The sequence below is a fragment of the Enhydra lutris genome, unplaced genomic scaffold, assembly GCF_002288905.1.
Source record: "Enhydra lutris kenyoni isolate GAN:26980312 unplaced genomic scaffold, ASM228890v2 scaffoldscaffold45, whole genome shotgun sequence".
NCBI classification, from domain to species: Eukaryota; Metazoa; Chordata; class Mammalia; order Carnivora; family Mustelidae; genus Enhydra; species Enhydra lutris.
Window position 1 is genome coordinate 12,893,941 of NW_019154129.1, and position 21,483 is coordinate 12,915,423.

General features: G+C 56.9%; 1 protein-coding gene across 1 annotated transcript in view; it reads left to right on the forward strand.

The window, feature by feature from the left end:
- LOC111156137 (TNF receptor associated protein 1) overlaps positions 1–21,483 on the forward strand; it is a 53,477-nt gene that overhangs the window by 29,502 nt on the left and 2,492 nt on the right. Inside the window, exons 3-16 of the mRNA XM_022516795.1 lie at positions 1,231–1,313; positions 2,467–2,607; positions 5,967–6,038; positions 7,442–7,602; positions 8,731–8,840; positions 9,362–9,435; positions 10,178–10,333; positions 11,949–12,069; positions 12,466–12,535; positions 15,013–15,160; positions 16,945–17,130; positions 17,542–17,680; positions 18,460–18,545; positions 19,142–19,287. Of these exons, the coding sequence (XP_022372503.1) occupies positions 1,231–1,313; positions 2,467–2,607; positions 5,967–6,038; positions 7,442–7,602; positions 8,731–8,840; positions 9,362–9,435; positions 10,178–10,333; positions 11,949–12,069; positions 12,466–12,535; positions 15,013–15,160; positions 16,945–17,130; positions 17,542–17,680; positions 18,460–18,545; positions 19,142–19,287 (1,693 nt within the window). The remainder of the gene's footprint in view (positions 1–1,230; positions 1,314–2,466; positions 2,608–5,966; positions 6,039–7,441; positions 7,603–8,730; positions 8,841–9,361; positions 9,436–10,177; positions 10,334–11,948; positions 12,070–12,465; positions 12,536–15,012; positions 15,161–16,944; positions 17,131–17,541; positions 17,681–18,459; positions 18,546–19,141; positions 19,288–21,483) is intronic.

Here is a 21,483-nt window from a genome sequence, read left to right on the forward strand (position 1 = left end):
AGAAAAGCGGGCTCCGGAGCCTGTCGAGAGCCAGTCCCCACGTGTGTCCATTTCTGACTTTCACGTGAGAGGACAACACAGTCTTTGATGTTTGGGTTAAGAAGTGAGATCTTGTTTGTTTGCTTTCTGAATAATTAATTTGGAAACCACTTTTTTTTTTTTTCCTAAGATTTTATTTATTTCACAGAGCGAGAGAGCACAACCACGCAAAGCAGCAGTGGGAGAGGGAGAAGCATGATCCCCACTGAGCAGGGAGCCTGATGTGGGGCCCAGTCCCAGGATCCTGGGATCATGACCTGAGCCAAAGGGAGTCGCTTAACCAGCTGAGCTAGCCTGGGGCCCCAGAAAGCACGGTTTTGAGGAATAGAATCTAGGGTCTGATTGTTAGAGCCAGTCTGATTCTCACGTCCTTGGGAAGTGCCACCCTCAACAGGTCCTTGAACTGTCCTAAAGCGACAGGTCTCAGTGGTGGGGAGCAGGGGAGGCTCCCTTTGCCCCTTCCTGTGGCGAGAGGGGGTGCCCCTGGCTTGTCCTCTCTGACGCCTCCTGCGTGAGAGCCCCAGTGACTTCATTTCTTTTTCACTTTTTTTTTTTTAAAGAGATTTTTTTTTTTTTTAAGATTTTATTTATTTATTTATTTGACAGAGAGAGATCACAAGCAGACAGAGAGGCAGGCAGAGAGAGGGAGGGAAGCAGGCTCCCTGCCAAGCAGAGAGCCCGATGCGGGGCTCGATCCCAGGACCCCGAGACCATGACCCGAGCCGAAGGCAGCGGCTCAACCCACTGAGCCACCCAGGCGTCCCGAGATTTTGTTTTTAAGTAATCTCTACACCCAACGTGGGGTTGAACTCAAAACCCCCAAGGTCAAGAGTCGCACGCTGCACTGACTCAGCCAGCTGGGGACCCCTTTTGTTCACTCTTTTGAAAAATGTTTAAAATTCGTTACTTGAGGGGCGCCTGGGTGGCTCAGTGGTTTAAGCCGCTGCCTTTGGCTCAGGTCATGATCTCAGGGTCCTGGGATCGAGTCCCGCATCGGGCTCTCTGCTCGGCAGGGAGCCTGCTTCCCTCCCTCTCTCTGCCTGCCTGTCTACTTGTGATCTCTCTCTGTCAAATAAATAAATAAAATCTTAAAATTCGTTACTTGAAACATTTTTCTGAATGTTATATCGCGTATTCTTCCATGAAAATAGAAACTGCATTTTACTGCGTCTGTCTGTGATTCCTTACCAGGTTCCGTTTCCAAACACGAGTTCCAGGCTGAGACAAAGAAGCTTCTGGACATTGTTGCCCGTTCCTTGTACTCAGAGAAAGAGGTGCGGTGTCCGTTCCTCAGTCCCGCTGCTAGTGGCGTTTCCTTTTGAAAAAAACGATTTTTATGCTGTTCTAGAGACATGCCTGGTAGTATACAGCTGTAAGAACACATCAGATTTGGACAGACCTGGATCTTAGCTACCAGCACGAGTGTTTTTATTAAATCCATTTGGGTTTCATGGACAGAGAGGCCCCGAAGATTGTGCTAGATTGACTCCAGGAGTTATTTTTGCTGATGGTTTAGAATCCCTCCTCTCCCGCCCCCACCCCTCGATACTGGCGTGGGGGCCCTGGGGTTCACTTCTGTGGGGGTGGCAGTGTGCTCGGTGGCCCTGTGTTACCGTGTCACCTGGTGGGTGGCCACCAGATGGGACGGTGGGGCTGCTGGAGCAAAGCCCCCGGTCCCATGTGGAGAGAGCTGGGGCTGGGAGGAGTGAGGAGCCACAGGCTGTGGGAGAAGCGAGAACAAACAGTCCGTCGTGTCCATGCTCGTATTGCTAGAGTACAGAGGGGAATTTTGAGGAAGGGTAAAGCACAAAACTCCGAAGTTAAGAGAGACTTTTTGGGAAATACTTCCCGGTCTCGTGCTGCTGCATGCCATGTTCAGGCGTCCCCGTGAGCTCCAGCTTCTGTGCTCTTGGGGTCCCGTCACCACGCTTCCTCCCACACCTGCAGGAGGAAGGTGTGTTTGAAGGAAAGGTGCTTCTCAGACACAGACAGGTGGTTGCGCCATGTGGCCTTTTCCTCCCCTGAGCACGGTAGGCCTTTGTTGAAGGAAGCCAGAGAGTTCTTTTCAAGGAGTAGAAGAAACAGTTGTTGGGGGATATTTTGACATCCCTGTCCAGAGTCGGGCAAGCAGTGGGGGCACGGGGCTCTTCAAGATGGAGCTGACGTCTCAGGTTGGCACCTGCTTGATTTTCGGGAACGAGCAGCAAGGTTCGGGTTCACTCCTTAAAAGCAGCTGCGTCAGAGAGAAGCCCTGGGCCTTCAGTCATTTTGGGACCTGCCCTGGAGAAACCGTCTCTGAGAAAAGTGGGAAGTCTTTATGGTTAAAACACAGAATATTCTTCGGCATTTCTCCCCGACTTGGAACGCACACTGCAGCTGCTGACCAGGACGGCCCGCGGTGCTAGCACCTTTTTTCTGTTCCCGCAGGTGTTCATACGCGAGCTGGTCTCCAACGCCAGTGACGCCCTGGAGAAGCTGCGCCACAAGCTGCTGTCGGAAGGCCGGACGCTGCCGGAAATGGAGATCCACTTGCAGACAGACGGGGAGAAAGGCACCATCACCATCCAGGTGGGCCTCCGGGTGTCCCGCCGCGGGCACCGGCCCTCTGCGCTCCTGGGCCAGGGGAGCCGGACGAGCCTTTTTGTTCCTTCTCCAGGCTCCAAGTGACGTGCCATCTGCCTTCGTTGTCAACTCTTGTTTTAGTTTGCTGTAAAAATAATGCTTGTTCAATGTAGAAAATTTGAAAACACGGGCACACAGAAAAGCAGGTTTAGAATTGCCCCATCATTTGAGGCTGATGACTGTTAGCGTGGGTTTTTGATGTCTGCGTTTATTTACACAGCTAAACATTGTTAAGTTCTGTGTTATTTTTAGTGTTCCCTTTTTACTTTTTTTTTAAGATTCTATTTATTTATTTGAGAGAGAGAGAGAGCATGAGAGGGGAGAAGGTCAGAGGGAGAAGCAGACTCCCCATGTAGCTTGGAGCCCGATGTGAGACTCGATCCCAGGACTCCGGGATCATGACCTGAGCCAAAGGCAGTGGCTTAACCAACTGAGCCACCCGGGCGTCCCCTTTTTACATTTTTAACTGTAGGTTTCTCCCGTAATGCATGTTTCCCCGCATCACTGAGTATCCTGCAGTACTGTCTCGTCACAGCCCGCCGTTCGGATCGGTGGTCTTGCTTTAAATGAAGCAGTACTCGGGGCTTCTGTAGCCTCTTGAAAATAGCAAGGTCAGAAAGAAAACAGAAGCAGGGGACTCCTTAAGCTGTGAATGAGGGACCCTATGTTGCCGAGACAGCTTCTTCAGGGTCTGGGGTGATGGCCGAACTGGGGGGACGCCTGCAAGGCAGAAGCATGAGCGTCGGGGGCTCTGAGCGGATGCTTCCGACCTGGGCTTCCCGCTGCCTCCCAGGGAGCTGGGTTTGGCTGCTTGGGACGGTGCTGGCGGGGGTCTCTTGTGCCGTCTTGTGGCTCATTCCGTCTGGGCTGCATGTGGGTGCCGTTTTTGCTGCTGTTGTAGGAAGCTTTACTGATGTAAGATTTACACACAGTAAAGTTCAGCGGGCTCAAGTGCACACATTGCTAGTGCACCACCATCCTGATTCCTCCCCCCAGACCTCCACTCCCTCCCCAGCCCATCAACCGTTCATGTGCTCTCTGCCCCTTCGGGTTTGTATTTTCTAGAATTTCATAGAAACACAGTTTGGTCTGACTTGCCCTCTGCAGAATGCTGTGAGCTTCACCCTGGTGCAGTGCGTGTCCTGTTTTCTCCCGGAGAAGTGTTCTGCCGCACGTGTGCCATGCGCTCGGGGTCCACTCGCCATGACATACCTTCAGCTTGTTTCCAGTTTGGGGTGTTAGGAGTAAAGCTGTTCTGGACACGTGTTTTCATTTCTCTCAGGTGCATGCCTAGGAGTGGGGTTGCTGGCTCCAGGAGAGTGTGTAACTGTGAGAGCCGCCAGCCAACCGCAGCAGGTGTCCCCACGTGCTTGCCTGGCAGTGGTGGCTAGAGGTCACTGCTGTGGTCCTTGCCAGTGCCGGCTACTGTTGGCTGCAGAGATTGGGGCTGTTCCAGCGGCTGGGTGTGGTTTTTTATTTTTTATTTTTATTTTTATTTTTTTAAGATTTTATTTATTTATTTGACAGACAGAGATCACAAGTAGGCAGAGAGGCAGGCAGAGAGAGAGGGGGAAGCAGGCTCCCCGCTGAGCCAAGAGCCCGATGCGGGGCTCGATCCCAGGACCCTGGGATCATGACCCGAGCCAAAGGCAGAGGCTTTAACCCACTGAGCCACCCAGGCGCCCCTGGTTGTTTTTTGTTTTTTGTTTTTTTTTTTTTGGTTTTTTTTGTTTTTTTTTTTTTAATTAAGAGCGCTAGAGAGGGAGAGCGAGCAAGCATGACCGGGGGCGGGGGGGGCAGAGGGAGAAGGAGAAGCAAGGAGCCCAACGTGAGGCTTAATCCCGGGACCCAGGGGTCATGATCCCAGTGTGAGGCAGACCTGTAACGGACTGAGCTGCCCGGGCGCCCATGGTGGGTTTGTTGTTCTTATTGTTGTTTTTAAGATTTTTAAAATTTATTTAACAGAGAGGGAGAGCGATCACAAGTAGGCAGAGAGGCAGGCAGAGAGTGGGAGAAGCAGTCCCTGCTGAGCAGAGAACCCGACATGGGGCTCGATCCCAGGACCCTGAGATTCTGACCCGAGCCGAAGGCAGAGGCTTTAACCCACTGAGCCACCCAGGCGCCCCCACAGTGGGATTTTAATGTACGTTTCCCTCATGATTAATGGTCAGTCACGAGCATCTTGTCAGGTGTTTGCCATTTCTGTATCTTCCTTGTGAAATGTCCAGATTTCTGATTCATCTTTTTTAAAGATTGTATTTATTTATTTGAGAGAGAGAGAGCATGAGAGGGGAGAAGGTCAGAGGGAGAAGCAGACTCCCTGCCGAGCAGGGCACCTGATGCAGACTCGATCCGGGGACTCCAGGATCATGACCTGAGCGAGAGGCAGTCACTTAACCAACTGAGCCACCCAGGCGCCTTTCTGATTCATTTTTAATCAAGTCATTTGTTTTTTTAATTGAGTTACAAGACTTCTTTATACATTCTGGATCTAAGATCCGTATCAGATACATACTTTGCAAGTATTTTTTTCCCAGTCTGTGGTTTGCCTTTTAATTTTCATGGTGGTTTTTGAAAAGCAAAAGATTTTATGGGGCGCCTGGGTGTCTCAGTGGGTTAAGCCGCTGCCTTTGGCTCAGGTCATGATCTCAGGGTCCTGGGATCGAGCCCCGTATCGGGCTCTCTGCTCAGCAGGGAGCCTGCTTCCTCCTCTCTCTCTGCCTGCCTCTCTGCCTGCTTGTGATCTCTCTGTCAAATAAATAAATAAAATCTTAAAAAAAAAAAAAAGCAAAAGATTTTAATTGTCGTGAAGCCTGGTTGATCACTTTTTCCTTCTGTCTCATGCTTTTAGGAACATAAGAAATCTCTGCCTCTTCCACGGTCCGATTTCCTCCTGTGTTTTCGTGTAGAAGCTGTGCAGTCTTTGCCCGTCCTCTGTGCGTCTGAGCTGTCGGGGACCTGGTGTGAGGGGGGCCGAGGGTGGGTGCAGTTTCAGCGCCATCTATTTTCCTTTCCTGTCGAGTTCTCTAGGAACCTTTGTCACAAATCAAGGGACACAATCTGCGCAGCTGTTTCTGGACTCTCTTCTGTCTCTTGGCTCTCTGGGTCTCTCTGCTAGCAGGGTTCGTTCTGGTGCGGCCTGGCCCCCAGGACTAGAACTGGTCCCCGTGACGGCATGTGCTTTGACTTCCCTGAGTCCTGCCTGGCACGTGTAACTGATGCCACTTGCCCCTCGGGGTTGTCCGCCCACGTCCGTCCCAGCTCCCAGGTGCTGGCCTTGGAGCTTAGCATGCCTCTCTCCTCAGGACACTGGCATCGGGATGACACAGGAAGAGCTGGTAGCCAACCTGGGAACGATCGCCAGGTCAGGATCAAAGGTAAACTCCATTCCCCCCACCCCCCACCCCACAGTCCCCTTCTCAGGTGCTGCATTTTCTGCCCTCAGGGCTCGGGGCTCTGTCCCCGAGGCTGCCCTGACCAGAGAGGGCAGGACCCAGCAGGCTTCATGTGCCAGCTCCGTGTTGGTGCTGTGGGGGCACTTTACCCTTCATGGGGACCCCTGGTTTCTTTTCCTTGTAGACGAAGAGGTAGAATTCAGTACCTTTTCCGTAGCTAGAAATCAGCCGACCTCAGGCTCCAAGCCTGTCTGTTGGTCTGGAATGCACCCTTCTGGCTCTGCATTTCTCCATCACTCAGGACTTGCTTGAGGTGGAGGGGCCCGGCAGAGGTGGTCATCCTTCCTCTCCATCCTCAGCCCTGTTCACAAGAATAGGTCACGCTGGTGGGTGGTCGGCTCTGTGGGGAGGACGCACCCTGGGTGTCGCAGCTGCTGTGTGACCCTTGAGGGGCGGGTGGTCACCGGACCTCTGCCAGCAGCAAGTTGGAGGCTGGTGGCCCTGGGCTGCCTGCATGTCTCTCCTTGGTTTTGTGGGCCTATGTGCTGCCCAAAATGGTACCACGAAATGACAGAAGCACTTGAAATGGTCTAACCCTGGGTCCGAAGTGACTTGCAGAAAGTCTGCCTTTAAGAAAGTACGTTGCCATGACTGTTCTTCCCTGCCATTATTTTGATTCTGTTTCTGTCAAGGAAGGTCTGTGCTGTCGCATACAGTAGCCACCAGCTACACCTGCCTGTTTGAATTCATGTTAAATGTAATTTAAAGCTTGGTTCCTCGGGCACACCAGCCCCAGTGTGAGTGCTCGGTACCCAGATGTGGTCTGCAGCCACCCTTTTGGGCCACATAGAACACTTTTGTCTCGCAGACGGCGTCGTAGCAACAAGTGTGTGTGTTTTACTGCGTTTTTAATCTTAGAAACTTTGATAAATATGAGTCATAAAAATTAAGCACCTTCTGATACAGTATCAAGCGTGAATGTGGTATATACCATTTACCCTTGAAGCTTGGAATCTTGGAAACCCCAGAAGACACATTCAGGAGAACTGCGGGGGTCCCTCTTTCCGTACCCTGCCTGCTCAGACTGCCACCCCAGCGACCGGGGAGTGTGGCCTGCAGGCCTCCTGCCAACAGGCAGGCTTACGGGCTCTGAGTCAGATACAGACCCAGTCCCCATGCTGCTCAGCTGGGGCTCTCCGGGCCAGTCACCTTGCTGCCCGCCTTAGTTCCTGGGCTAGACCACGCGGTGAAAAACCACTCAGTGTGGTTGTCTTGAGGATGAAGGGTGGTCCCCACCAGCACTAGGGGGATGACACGGAGTCACAGACATCTTTTCTGCCAGGGGGAGGGGCTGCCCTCCGTCTGACCAGTCTTCACCACCACAGGCCTTTCTGGACGCGCTGCAGAACCAGGTGGAGGCCAGCAGCAAGATCATCGGCCAGTTCGGAGTGGGTTTCTACTCCGCTTTCATGGTGGCGGACAGAGTGGAGGTCTACTCCCGCTCAACGGACCCGGGCAGTCCCGGTTACCAGTGGCTCTCAGATGGGTGAGTAAATGAGAGCAGGCCTCACGTCACACACAGGGAGCTCCCTGGGGCCGCCACGGCCGGGCGCACCTGATGCACACTGCACGAGTCAGCTGGGGTATCAGCGCTTCCCTTGGAAAGTGAGAGTCTCCTGATGGCATGTCAGTGCACCTTCCTGGGCTTCCTGTGTGAAGCCCGAACCGCACTCTTTGGGGAGCCGGTTACTCTTTCCCCTGCAGATGGCCCGTTCTGTCTGTCCCTCGTGTTTGTGCTCTGGAGTGTGGCCTCTGCCAGGCGGAGCTCCTTTGAGAGTCGCTGGCCTTAGGACCGGGCGGGCACCATGCATCCTCTGCTCCAGGGCAGCCTCGCTGGACTCTGTTCTGTGGGAGTTCCTGGGTTTGGCTCGTGGGCCTGCCCGCGCCTCCCCTGCCAGCTTGGGCCCGAGGAGTGGCCTTTTATAGAGGCTCACTTGTTCCGCAGCCTGCTTGGGGGCCGTGGCTCTCAGGGTCGCTGGGTGGATGTTCTGGAAGAATCTCAAAACTCTCTTTGAGGAGAATTGGACCTTGGCCAAATGGAGGCGTGCACTTCAATAGGCTCAAACCTTCATTCCGAGTCCTTTCCCGGTGGAGGCTCCTGTCTGCCGTGGGGCTCCGGTGGCGCACGCAAGAGGGGCTCTTTCGGACCCAGCCCGTCTCCCTCAGGCAGAACTGCCATTTCTGTTTAATTCTGAGAAGGCGGCACTCAGAGGAGATGGGCCAGGGTTTGACAAGGCACTTGTGGGGGTGCGTCCCCCTCTCTTCTCTGAAAACGGTTTCTCTGCCTGAAACACGGGGTTGAGGGGGCTTAGCTTGACCTAGGGGCGGTCCCTGGGCATCTGCTCTTTCTTTTCGGCATTGGGACCACCTTGGGTGACCTTAGAGCCCACGAGATGACACATGATGGGGGAGCCACACCCTGCAGCCACGCTCCATGGTGGAGACAGTAGTAGCCGGGGGCTCAGCTGGGCTCAGAAATGGTGGCACTCAGGCTTGTCTCTGCGGGTGGGCTTGGGCCCTGCTTACGACAGTCCCAGGAAGAGTGACTGGACGTGCGATGGAGGCCCCGTCAGCCTCACTGTGTGCAGCTGGCTTTCTCTTTCCCACATCTTAGGTCTGGGGTGTTTGAAATCGCTGAAGCCTCAGGAGTGAGAACCGGGACCAAGATCATCCTGCACCTCAGGCCGGACAGCAGGGAGTTCGCCAGCGAGGCCCACGTCCGAGGCGAGTGGGAGCCGGGGCAGCGGGGGGCGTGGTGGTTCGGGCGCCACTCGGGTTGGTCGCCTGGGCCGGCTGGCTCCGTGCGGCCAAGGGAGGCCGGGCCTGCTGGCGCTGTGGGGTTGGGTTCTGTCTTCTGCCCTCGGTGGTTGCACGCGGTTCTTTCCCCGTCGACCCCCGCCCCGGGGCCTGGCCTGTGCCCGCTTCGCGGAGAATAAGAGCGGGGCTTCCTCGCGGTGGGCTTCTCCTCCGGTTCTGACCGGGTGCTTATCCAAGGTGCCGAGGGTTTCCAGGATTCACCATTAACCTTCCATATGTCAGCCACCAAGAAGGTGTGGGGGTTTGTGGTGGCTGGGGCCTCAGATCCCTGGTTCTCGTAAGAGTTCTGGTCACCCTACCGTGGCCTGGCTTCGCACCCGTGAAACCACTGGCCCGGAGCCGTCTGGCATGCTGTGTCACTTCAGAGCTCTTGTGTATCCGGAGTCTTCCTGTATTCATTGTTGGTGTGTGTTTTTTGTCTTTTCAAGATGTGGTGACAAAGTACAGTAACTTCGTCAGCTTCCCTTTGTACCTCAACGGCAGGCGCATGAACACCCTGCAGGTGAGACCCTCGGCTGCCTAGCGGCCTCAGGTGGCTGTGGGGAACCGTTGGTACATTCCAGGGTCAGGGCTGAGTGGCGCTGTCTGAGGCCCAGCGTGGGGGTCCCTCGTGGAAGGCCAGGTCCCGACCCTTCTGTGTCCTGTCCACGTGCACCACGTGCAGTTTGGCCGTCTTTCGTGTGTTCACAGAGCCATAGTCTTTTCTAGAATGTTCTCACCCCAAAAAGGAACCTCCCTGCATTAGTAGTCGCTCCCCATCTCTCCTCCCCTTGCCCCTGACATGTCACATCAGTGGAATCAAACACTGAGACCTTTGCATCTGGCTTCTCACCGAAATGGTTCTGGGGATCATCCACACTGGAGCCCATGTCAGTCCTCCGTTCCTTTTACGGCGGAGTCACAGTCCATGGCTAGACCATGTTTCTTTGTCCGTTCAGTTGTCGTATTTGTGATGTACCCCAGGCATGTGTGCACCTCTGGGCTGGCCTTTCCTGACCCCCTGTCTTGGGAGGGGGCCCTTGTTCTCGAGCCTCTTGTGTGTCTTTGTGGGACGCCCCTTCCTCCCCATGCTGGAGTCGGGGGCGGGGGCTTGCCCCCAAGCCCGCCGCCCTGATCTGTCCCATGGGCTGGGCCTTGCGTCATCTGCGGGGTGGACTTGCCATCACTGGGGCCATGGGCTTCGGCGGCCCAGCTCTGTGGGGAGGGCACTGCTGAGCCTCTGCGTCCTGTGTCCCCGTTTCCAGGCCGTCTGGATGATGGACCCCAAGGACGTGGGCGAGTGGCAGCACGAGGAGTTCTACCGCTACGTGGCTCAGGCCCACGACAAGCCCCGCTACACGCTGCACTACAGGACGGACGCGCCTCTCAACATCCGGAGTGTCTTCTACGTGCCCGATGGGGTGAGGCCCGGCGGCGGGGGTGCGGCTGGCGGTCCCGGGCTGCTGCTCCGTGGGGTGCGGGCGGGCCTCCCCCGTGGCGCCGGGAGCACTGGCCCTGAGTGGGGACAGAGCAGTGTGGACATCCTAAGAATTAACTTGGTAGCATCCGAATAAAAGCAGAATTCATGTCTCCGGTTAGGGGAACAGGGTTTTTAGGTGAGGGGGGTCCCACGTGCCGTCTTGGGGTAGAGCAGAGACGTTCAGGCGCTCAGGCCTGGCTGTTGTAGAGCCATGGGGAGTCCCTCAGGGCAGCACGCGGGTGCGCCCCCGAGCCACGCGGCCACACGGGGCTCCGTGGTGCTTTGATGCGTTGGTGGGCACTCCGTCCTTGTGCCTGGCCCCTAAGACCCCCAGCTCAGCTGCATGGCGAAGGTTCTGATGAATCCTGCAACAGGGAAACCTGCTAGGTGGTTGGAAGAGGTTCCTGGCCTTTTCTGATTGCCGCCCTCGTAACGCCCTGTGGCTCCCCCTTTTGGAAAGTGAGACCCTCACTGCTGAGTTCCACACGCCGGTGCCAGCTTGTCCGGGGGCTCGTTAGGACTGCGGAACCTCAGTGCTCCCAGGACCTCCTGAGTCAGAGTTTCCGTTTCAGCAGGTCCCAGTGTGGTGTGCGTGCAGGCTGCAGGCTTAGAGCAGGGCTTGGGGGACGATTGTGACTAGTTCAGGCTTCACGGGCCACACACGTTCTGGAGCCCTGCCCCCGGAGCAGGGACGCCCAGAGGATGCAGAGGAGCCCAGCTGCGTTCTAAGAAACTGCAGACTCGGCAGTTTGGATTTCACACTTTTTTTTTTTTTCCCCAAAGATTTTATTTATTTATTTGACAGAGATCACAAGTAGGCAGCGAGGCAGGCAGAGAGAGGGAAGCGGGCTCCCTGCTGAGCAGAGAGCCTGATGCGGGGCTCGATCCTAGGACCCTGGGATGATGACCTGAGCCAAAGGCAGAGGCTTTAACCCACTGAGCCACCCAGGCGCCCCATGGATTTCACGTATTTTGACATAAGAAACCTTTGCCTGCTTTCACAGCCATTTAAAAATGTACAAGTTGAAAAATAAAAGCATACAAGTTAGGTGCCCGGCAGGTCAGTTGGTTAAGCATCTGACTCTTGGTTTTGGCTCAGGTTGTGATCTCATGGGTCGTGGGATTGTTTCCCTCTCCCTTTGCCCCTCCCTCCTCAAACAAATAAATAAATAACATTTGAAAAATAAATAACTGAAAACGAAGTGAACAAGCCGTTCTGAGGCTACACCAGCCCGGTGATGAGCTGGATTTTCCCGTGGGCTGTGTCTGGTCCCCGGCCGCAGTGGGTTTGGCCCTGCTCACAGGGACGTGCGCTTTGCCGTTGGTGTCCTCCAGGGGGAACGGGGCGGGCGCCGCAGCTGCCCGGGGAAGCCCCACTCCCTGCTCCCCCTGCCGAGAGCGTGTAGGGCTCCTCCCTGGGCTTCCGGCTTCTGACCTCTCTTCCTTCTGGGTCCGCGCACGCCCCCCGCAGCTCCCCGGCGCAGACCTCCGTAGGAAGGGGTGGTTCTCAGCGTCGTCCCCAGAGCTCCCCAACACTGCTCTCTCCTCGCCCCCAGAAACCATCCATGTTTGACGTGAGCCGGGAGTTGGGCTCCGGCATCGCACTGTACAGCCGCAAGGTCCTCATCCAGACCAAGGCCACCGACGTCCTGCCCAAGTGGCTGCGCTTCGTTCGAGGTACAGGGCTCCGTGGCCGAGCTTCGCCGAGTGGGCTGCCGTGCTGCCGGCCAGGGACCGCGCGGCTCCGGGTGAGGTGGGGGGTGCTCATCTGCCATGGGTGCAGGGTCCGGCTGAGCGGTCGTGGAAGGCTGCTCAGCCCCCTTCCCTGGGAGCTTCCCGCTGGCCGCTCTGGTCACGCTGCTGTGACCGGGCTGTGTGCGTCCGCTCTCAGACATCAGCAGGATTTTGGGGCCAGAGGGTGTTGCCCCACTGATCCTCCTCTCCTTGTCCTTTGCCAGTTTGCTGTCACCCACGTGTGGTCTCGGTGACAGGCGGGGAGGTGGAGGGGTGTGTATTGAGGGCTGGGCAGAGCCGCGGGCCTGCGAGCGTCCTGACGGCCCGTGTCTCGCGCAGGCGTGGTGGACAGTGAGGACATCCCCCTGAACCTCAGTCGGGAGCTCCTGCAGGAGAGCGCACTCATCAGGTGAGCCGCTGGCGAGGGGCCGGCGAGGCACCCGCGTGGGATGGGGCGCCCACCTTTGCCACCAAGGGTCCCGGCAGGGTGTGGTGCTGCGGCGGGCCTGGGCCTGGGGGGCTGTGTGTGGGGAGATGCGCCCCCACTTGGACATGCTGGGGAGACTCCAGGCACGCCGCCTGTGAGGCAGAGGAGGCAGAGGACGATGGTTAGGAAGGATCTAATCTTGGTCCAGGAAGGTCACGGATAGCGTGAAGGCGCTCATCGCTCGGAGACGTCGCTCTGGAATCCCTGTGGGCGGAGGTGGCTGTGTTTCTCAGCCCCCTACCCCGACTGTAGCAATAGCTCCTGTCTCCTGAGTGCTGAGTGCTGGCGCTCACCCGGACTGACCGTGACCTTTCCCGGGCAGCCTCTGTTGTCTTTTGAGGGGGCGCCACCAGGTCGTGGTTGCAGGAACAGTCCCAGACCAGTGAGGCCGGTCAGTGGTGCACCTGGACTCGAATCCGTGTGTTACCAGGGGCAGGAGCTGCACAGTGACTGCAGCCTGGCACGTGGGGCCTGACTTTGGACTTGTTGTCCCGTTGCTGGGGATGTTCACGTGGCACGTGACGAAGGGTGTCTGTCAAGTGTCTGTGTCACTTTAGTCCTTTCCCCTTTGGAGTTAAGCCGGCATACGTGGGGGTGGCATTTTGCAGCCATGTGAACTGCTGGTTGCTCCATCAAACGGTTTTTAAATTTTTATTTTTTTGAGAGCGAGCGAGGGAGCCCAAGCAGGGGCAGAGGGAAGCAAACTCCCCACCAAGTAGGGAGCTCGACACGGGGCTCGATCCCAGGACCCTGACTTCACGACCAAGCCGGAGGCAGAAATCCGACCGGCTGAGCCCCCAGGCGCCCTGCTTCCTCGGACTTTCAGTGTGTATTTGTTGTAGTATGTGTTCATTTTTAAATACCTAAAACTTATCTGTAGGAACTGAACACCCGTTTTGTTTTGTGGGTTCTGGTATGTTCTTGTCCTCATGCGTCTCGACGCCCCGACTGTGGCCAGCAGGAAGGAGCCCGGCCGGACGGGCCCCTGCCCTTGGACGCGCCCGCGCTCTGCTTTCCGCGCCGTCGCTTCGGGCCCAAGACAGTCGGGGCTCTCCTTGTATTTCGCCTCCGTCTTGCCCTGACCCCGGGACCGCTGACTCCGTGAAGGTGCCCTGGTTCCTTTGATTGGAGCATGGTGGCAAGAAGCCAGGATCTGGGCCCTCGGGCTGCCGATGCTGCTGGGGTGTCCTTTCTCCCAGGCCTTTTATCAGTCAGCTGAGGAATCCAGGAAGTGTGTGTGCGTGAGTGTGCGTGTGTGTGCGTCTACACCAGCTTGCCCCTGTGTCTGGCGACCTCTCCGATGACCTGCAGGCACCACTGGGACATCGGTCTTGACCTTTCCCATGTGTGCTGCTGTCTTTAACCATAAGCCATCGGCTTCTTGTCACCCCTAACCTGAAAGTGGACCAGTTCCCCACCATGCCGTGGCTGCTGCCCTCCCCTTGTGCTCATGGCCTCTGACCTTCCACACCGGGCTGCATGGTCACCCTCCTGGGGCTCGATGTCCAGTCCTAGCCACTGTGGCTGCCCCACCCTAGGTGTGGGTGCTGTCCTGTTCTGCCCTTTGCCTGAGGGACTGAGAGGTTGGGGACAAGAGCAAAGAGGGAGGGCTTAGGGGAACATGAGACCGTTGGTCCCCTTTCCTGCGTTATTATAGAAACACATGGTAATATTGCTTTTGTAAAAGAAAAGCAAAATATTGGCAAGGAAATGAAAATGCCCGTAATTCCATTAGTGGATCTGCTTATAATTTTATGTCACTCTGTAATGCCACAGTAAACACCCCAATCCCCCCAAAGTCTGAGTTTTGTACAGCTGGTTGTGTCTGTAGCATGCGCTGTGTCAGCCCCGGTTCAGTGCCCGGCGTGGGGGGGGTGGGTGTGGATCCCCGCAGACACACTGCAGTGCGTAGGAGGTGGTGGGGACAGGCTTGGCGCACGCGCACCCCACGGTCTCTCCATGTCGGGATTTTTCTGCTCATCTTTCCAGCGTGAGGTACTTTCTCACGTCCTTAAGAACCGTTAGAGGATGTGGTGTTTGGCCTGGCGGCTTTTCACATTCCTTTAGCCTGGTCTTCCCCATTGAGCATGGGGGCTGTTCCGTGCACCCCCGCGGAGAGCCGGTCCATAGAGCTTGCTGACCTTGGTCTCAGGTGCGATCTGCAGTGGGAACCGAGACCGTGGCCCCCGCAGGGGGTCGGTTCTCATTCCTGCCTCTCGGGGGCATGTCTCCCCAACTGGGGTTTGTCGGGGGTCCCCTTTATTTTTGCTTCGTGTTTTTTAGTTTCATCAAAATGGTGTTATTTTCACTCTGTGATTATTAGTGGGAATGAATGTTTTTCCTGCCATTCTGATCTTTTCTCAGAAGTTGTTTGGGATAAATGCATTTCTGTTCTGCAGGAAACTCCGGGACCTTCTACAGCAGAGGCTAATAAAATTCTTCATTGACCAGAGTAAAAAAGATGCCGAAAAATATGCCAAGTTTTTTGAAGATTATGGCTTATTCATGAGGGAGGGCATCGTGACCACTGCTGAGCAGGAAGTCAAGGTATGATACGGGTTTCTGGGCGTTTCTCTGGGCTGCCATGCTCCGTGGAGGCCCGAAAGCTGAGCCTCCTGGGACATGAGTATGGCCTAGTGGGGTGCTGTGCAGGGGTCGGTAAGGTAGCGTTTGGCCTCCGGGCCTCCGTCACAGGACGTGGCAGGCCTGGCGCCGCTTCCGAGCGCTCTTACCGTGTCATGCAGCCCCGAACTCTTCCCGGCCTAATGCTGGAAGGAGGTGGGCGTGCATGGTCTCCTCCCACAAGAGTTTGGGGTGCTCTGGAGATCACATAAGACAGGGGACAGTGCAAGGTGCCTGTTTCTTGTGGTGGGAAGGGTGTTCAGGGCATTTTCACCATGTGATTGGTGGAAATCCTTTAATGCAGTGTCCCTGGGGCCAGAGTTCAGTTTAATTACTTAAAAGTGTCCCATAACCATCCCATAAACATTTTCTGGCCAGTTTTAAATTGTCATGTAATTCATACACCATAAAATTCACCCATTTTATTTATATATTTCAAGATTTTATTTATTTGATAGCACAAGTAGGCAGGGAGGCAGGTGGGCCGGGGGGGGGGGGGAAGCAGGCCCCCTGCTGAGTGAGAGCCCAACACGGGGCTTGGTCCCAGGACCCTGGGATCATGACCTGAGCCAAAGGCAGACACTTAACTGAGCCACTCAGCTGCCCCCAAATTCATCAAAAAGTCAACAGTTTAGCGAGCATTCAGTGGCCATATGTTCACAAGTGGTGCAACCACGACCATCCAGTTCCAGAACATTCTCATCCTCCCAAAAAGACACCCATTCCCATTAAGCAGGTACTCCCAGGGCCGGGATTTCATCTTCTGCACCAGAACAGCAGGAGGTGAGGAAGGACACGACCAAGTGTCTGGGGTTCCCCAGGGGGTTCTTCAGGCCGTGGGGCTTGGGCCTCGGGCCGTCCTTGCTGCTGGCTGGTGGCAGGACCCCCCGCCGGCTCCTGGTACAGGCCTGTCTGAACATCTGTGCGCTGCCAGTGACGGGTTTCTGGTAAACAGCACGTGTGGCATTTGCATCCCCATCGTGCCATTTCATCGCACATCGCCTCTGAACAGGCTCCCGTCTTGTGTCCCCCCTCGCATGTCTGTGCTGGATAATCGAGAAATCAGTGGTGTAGACTAGGCAGTTTAGGTCCCAAGTCACATCTGGGCTGGTGGCCTTAGGGACCTAGGCCCCAGCTTGTTGTCGCTCCTCAGTCCTTAGCAGGCCCCTCCCCCGTCGAGAGGATAGGGCACCAGCAGGCCCATTGACTTCAGCTGACAGGAAGGAGGACGACAGCCCCCCCCTTCGGTACACGCCCACTGTCGTCCGTGTACTGTCATCCGGACCCCGCCTTGGGCTAGTCTGTGCTGTAGGGAAGCCTGCGAATGTGGCCTCCGCACCGTGTCCTCGTGCCCAAGAGGCAGGGTCCGTGACTAGAATGGAGGATGCTGGGTCGGGAAAGTCTCTGCCACGGACATGTCTGGTCACTCCTAGGACGAGACTGGAGAAACCCTCTCCCCAGGCCCCTGGACCTCCTGGGGTGAAGGTTCTCTGCAGGGTTCCCTAGACTTTCGATGGGGGACCCGGCGGATACCACCAGAGCCCCTGCAGCCCCCCAGGGGCTGAGCGCCAGCCCTGGGCCCAGCAGGCGGGGGTGAGGCCGGCCAGAGCCCTTCCTCCCCGTAGCCACAGGCTTCCGAGGTGTGTGGCAGGCGGCTGGGAGGCCGTCAGGGCAGGACCTGGAACGAGCGAGCTGGCCTCTGTCCGCAGGAGGAGATCGCGAAGCTGCTGCGGTACGAGTCCTCGGCCCTGCCCGCCGGGCAGCTGACGAGCCTCCCGGACTACGCCAGCCGCATGCAGCCCGGCGGCCGCACCATCTACTACCTGTGCGCCCCCAGCCGGCAGCTGGCCGAGCACTCGCCCTACTACGAAGCTGTGAAGCAGAAAAACACGGAGGTGGGTGTGCCACGGGCCAGGGCCGGATAACCGGTGTCTGAGCGCCCGAAGGAGGGTCTTCTGCTTGACGGACAGTGGCTGAGTGGGCTCCGAATGGGCCCCGGGACACTGGACGACCAAGCAGCGCGAGGTGACGTCTGGGTGCCCGGAGGCCCAGCTGAGCTGCTGCTGATTTGCGTCTCTGGGGGTGACGTGGCTTCCTCCGTGGAGTCGCTGTTCCTGCTGCTCTGACAGAGCCCGGGCCCCGCTCAGGGCCGTCTGGTGATCCCCTTTATCCGTGCGGCTCAGGAGGTCCCGGGGTCTCTGATGTGGCCTTTCTGGACGCGAGACCCCGCCCGCGCCTCCCACGCCCCTCTCCCCGGTCCCGGGCAGACGTCCCCAGCCCGACGCTGCATCCTCCGGCCCTCGTAGGTTCTGTTCTGCTTCGAGCAGTTTGATGAGCTCACTCTGCTCCACCTCCGCGAGTTCGACAGGAAGAAGCTGATCTCTGTGGAGACGGACATCGTTGTTGACCACTACAAGGAGGAGAAGTTGGAGGCCGGGGCCCCAGGTCGGCTCCCCTTCCGTCTGGGCCCAGCCGAGGGCGGTGGCCGGGCGCGAGGGGAGGCAGGCCCAGGGGCTGTGGACATGGGGTCTTCCTTGCTCCTTTGTTGTCCCGTCCCCAGCCTGCACAGAAGCAGCTGTCAGGAGCCACTTCTGTTTAGATCCTGGGACCCCTCCCATGCCCCGTCCAGCGTGGCTTCCTGAGAGGATGAGAAATCATCCTGCTAAGAAAACTCCTACAAAATTCCACGAACCTCAGGCAACTGAAAGTGTCTTTTTTTTTTTTTTTAAGATTTTATTTATTTATTTGACAGAGATCACAAGTAGGCAGAGAGGCAGGCAGAGAGAGCAGGCAAAGCAGGGGCTCCCCGCTGAGCAGAGAGCCCGATGTGGGGCTCGATCCCAGGACCTTGGGATCATGACCTGAGCCGAAGGCAGAGGCTTAACCCACTGAGCCACCCAGGCACCCCGAAAGTGTCCTTTTTTTAAAGTAGACACCGCACCCACTGTGGCGCTGGGACTTGTGACCCCGAGAGCACGAGTCGCGTGCTCTGCCGGCTCAGCCCCGCACCCCCGGGAGAGTCCTCTGTGAGGTCGTTCTAGCTGCTCGCCCTTAGGTGAAGAGCTTCTTGGGAAGCTTCTGTCCTTGTGCTGGTGGCCAGCAGGGGCTGGAGGGAGCCTTCCTGCAGCCCGCACCGGGGCAGAAGTGTTTCAGGTCCTGGGACGACCGCAGAGGGTGGGGCTGCCCGTAGCAGCTCAGGGCTCACTCCCTTCTGTTCCCCGTAGCCGGTGACCGCCTGTCGGAGAAGGAGACAGAGGACCTGATGGCTTGGATGAGAAACGCGCTGGGGTCACGTGTCACCAATGTGAAGGTGAGGCCTTCGAGAGACGGGCCACCTCCGTGACCCCACAGCTGCCTGTTGAGTGGCTGGCCTGGTGTGCGCTCTCCCGGTGGCGGGGGATGCCATGGTCTGGGGTGGGGACGGGCATGTCGCTGCTCCTCCCAGGGCGTGTGCACGCATGGGGGAGGCGGTGCGCCGGAGGATGCCAAGTCCCTTGGGAGCGTCTTGGGCGGGGCTGGTGAGAGCATGGTCTGCGGGAAGGGGGCTCAGGCCATCGGGATGGGCGGGCCTGCGGGGTTCCCCACAGTCGTAGGACGTCAGTGGCCCCTGTGAGGCCGAGGGGCGTGGGCAACCAGGCAGGATGGCCCTAGGACAGCCACTGATACATGAGAAACCGGGGGCTGTGAGGGACACGGGGTCCCCGTTCAGGATTCGGTCCCAGGAACTTGATGTGGCTGCGGTTCCCGCTCCCTTCTCAGTGGTGCAGGGCGGCGGGGAGGGTGTCCCCAGAGACTTGCATTCTCTGCTGTCCCCTGGGGAAGCTTCTGACCCGGTCAAGGCCCTGCAACCCCAGGGCCCCCCTACCTCCCGCTGTGCCCTCACCCGGTCCCCGGCCTTGCTTGTAGGTGACTCTGCGACTGGACACCCACCCCGCCATGATCACCGTGCTGGAGATGGGGGCCGCCCGGCACTTCCTGCGCATGCAGCAGCTGGCCAAGAGCCAGGAGGAGCGCGCTCAGCTGCTGCAGCCCACGCTGGAGATCAACCCCAGGTGGGCTCCCGGCGCCGTGGACCCGGGGCACCCACGACTCGCCCCTGCGCGGTGATGCTGCGCAGATGGGGGTACGGCTCACGCCTGACACCTACTAAGGGCAGAAGGCTTATGGGCGGTTTGGGAACTGCAGACACCAGCTGTGTGATCCAACTACATTGAGTTTATCCCCCCACCCCAGCCCCCGTGGGAGGTTCTAGAACACGGCAGTGCTGGCGGCTGGATGCCCCTGTGTCCTGCTATCCTGGTGTGGCCAATCCCTCCTCAGCGGCCCCACAGCCCTCACTGTAGAGACTCAGAGCTCCTCACTGTGCTCTAGTCTGACTGTCGTGTGTCCTGGACACAGCTCTGGGTGGCCTGTCAGTGGTGTCCCCAGGCATGTGCTTCTGAGGTCGTACCTCCTTCGCTTCTCAGCGGACGGTGGCCGGAGGAGGGGGCGGGCGTTCGTGTCGGGGCGGAGTAACAGGCAGGGCTCTGCCTCGGCACCGTGATGCAGCCTTTCCTGGTGGACTTGGGGGTCGTTCTCGTTTGGGGGCTGCTGGGACGGGTTGCTTGGACCACTGTATCCTGTCTGGTCCCTGCCCATGTTTGCCTGAGGCTCACCTGCCCCGGTGGCCTCCGTGGGGTGAGGAGACGCTGCTGCCACGTGCAGCTGGTACGGGAGGCCCCGGGCCCTGCGCTTTGCACCCTTTAGCTTGGCTTTCTGAGGACACGCCCGAGACTGTCCTTTGTCCTGTTCTTGTAGTTTGCACTTTCTCAGTTGCATCTTCGTCCAGTGTCTTCATCTGCCTGAAGATGTGTTCCGAGAGGTTCTTAATTTTAACGAAGTCATAATTTTAAAAAACTCATTAATTTGAAGTTTGGTTGACATACGGGGTCCCTTTTGGACAAACAATGACGTTTACGGACACGACCACGTGCTCGCCACGACGTCCCTTACCCCGTCTCTGTGCGGTCCCAGCGGTTCCCCGTGCGGTCCTGCTCTTCCTGTGACTGTACAGCTGAGTCGGAGCCCTGCGACCCCTTCGCCCACTTCGCGCACCCCCCGTGCTACAGGTCTGTGTTCGGTGCTTTTCTAGGTCTCGTTGAGAAATCTTTCTCATCAGAGTCTCGAATGTATTCTCCTAACGTTTCTGTCTAAAAGCTTTAACGTTTTGGCTTTGGGGCTGGTTTTAGTCCATCTCTAATTGGTTTGGGATGTAAGAGTCATCGTATCTCACTGCACATGAACACCCAGCCGCTCACGCCTGTCCTCTCCCTGCTGACCCGCCTGGACGTCTCTGTCCAGTGGCCGCAGCACACGGTCTTCCCCACAGGTCTGTGTTCAGTGACCTTCCCCTTAGTTCCCTTCAAGGGTATCTTCCCTCCTGCACATCTGCGCTGTACGAGGTGGCCTGACAGGTTCCGCACGCACACGCAGTTCAGCTTTTGATTGAGATCCCCAGCCAATTTCGAATGAATTGGCATCGGTATGTCCATTCTCTCATCCGTGAACATGCTCGATCTGTTGTTTTTTCTTTCTTGTATTTGAGAGAGAGGGAGCGAGTGAGAGAGGGAACACAAGCAGGGGGAGTGGGAGGGAGAAGCAGGCCCCCCACTGAGCAGAGAGCACGATGTGGGGCTCGATCCCAGGACCCTGGCAGGTAAGTCATCCAGGTGCCCTGAAATTTCATCTTCTAACTTGCAGCTGTATATGAAAACTTTTGGGGGGATTTTGTATACAATGATTTCATAAGATTTATTTTGCACAGAGGGAGTACCTGGTGGAGGTAGGGGCAGAGGGAGAGGAAATCTCCAGCCGACTCTGTTGAGCATTGGGGCTCGATACCATGACGGGGAGATGACGACCTGAGCCAAAACCAACAATTTTGGCTGCTTAACCGACTAAGCCACCCAGGCGCCCCTACAATAATTTTTTAAATGAAATTATGCCAAGTTACCAAAAATGTTAGAAAATAGCAAAAAGCAAACCTCTCTAGGCTTGTCTTCTTCCATACTTACTATATAGCCCATTTGGTGTATTTTTTTCCTGGACTCTGGTCTTAAGTTGTTGTATTCATTTTTTTGTTTTTGCTTTTTAATGGTTTTTTTAAGATTCGGAGAGCGTGGGAGTGGCAGAGGAGGGGAGGGCGAGGGAACCTCAGGCAGGCTCTGTGGAGCGCGGAGTAAGACACGGGGCTCGATTCCATAACCCTG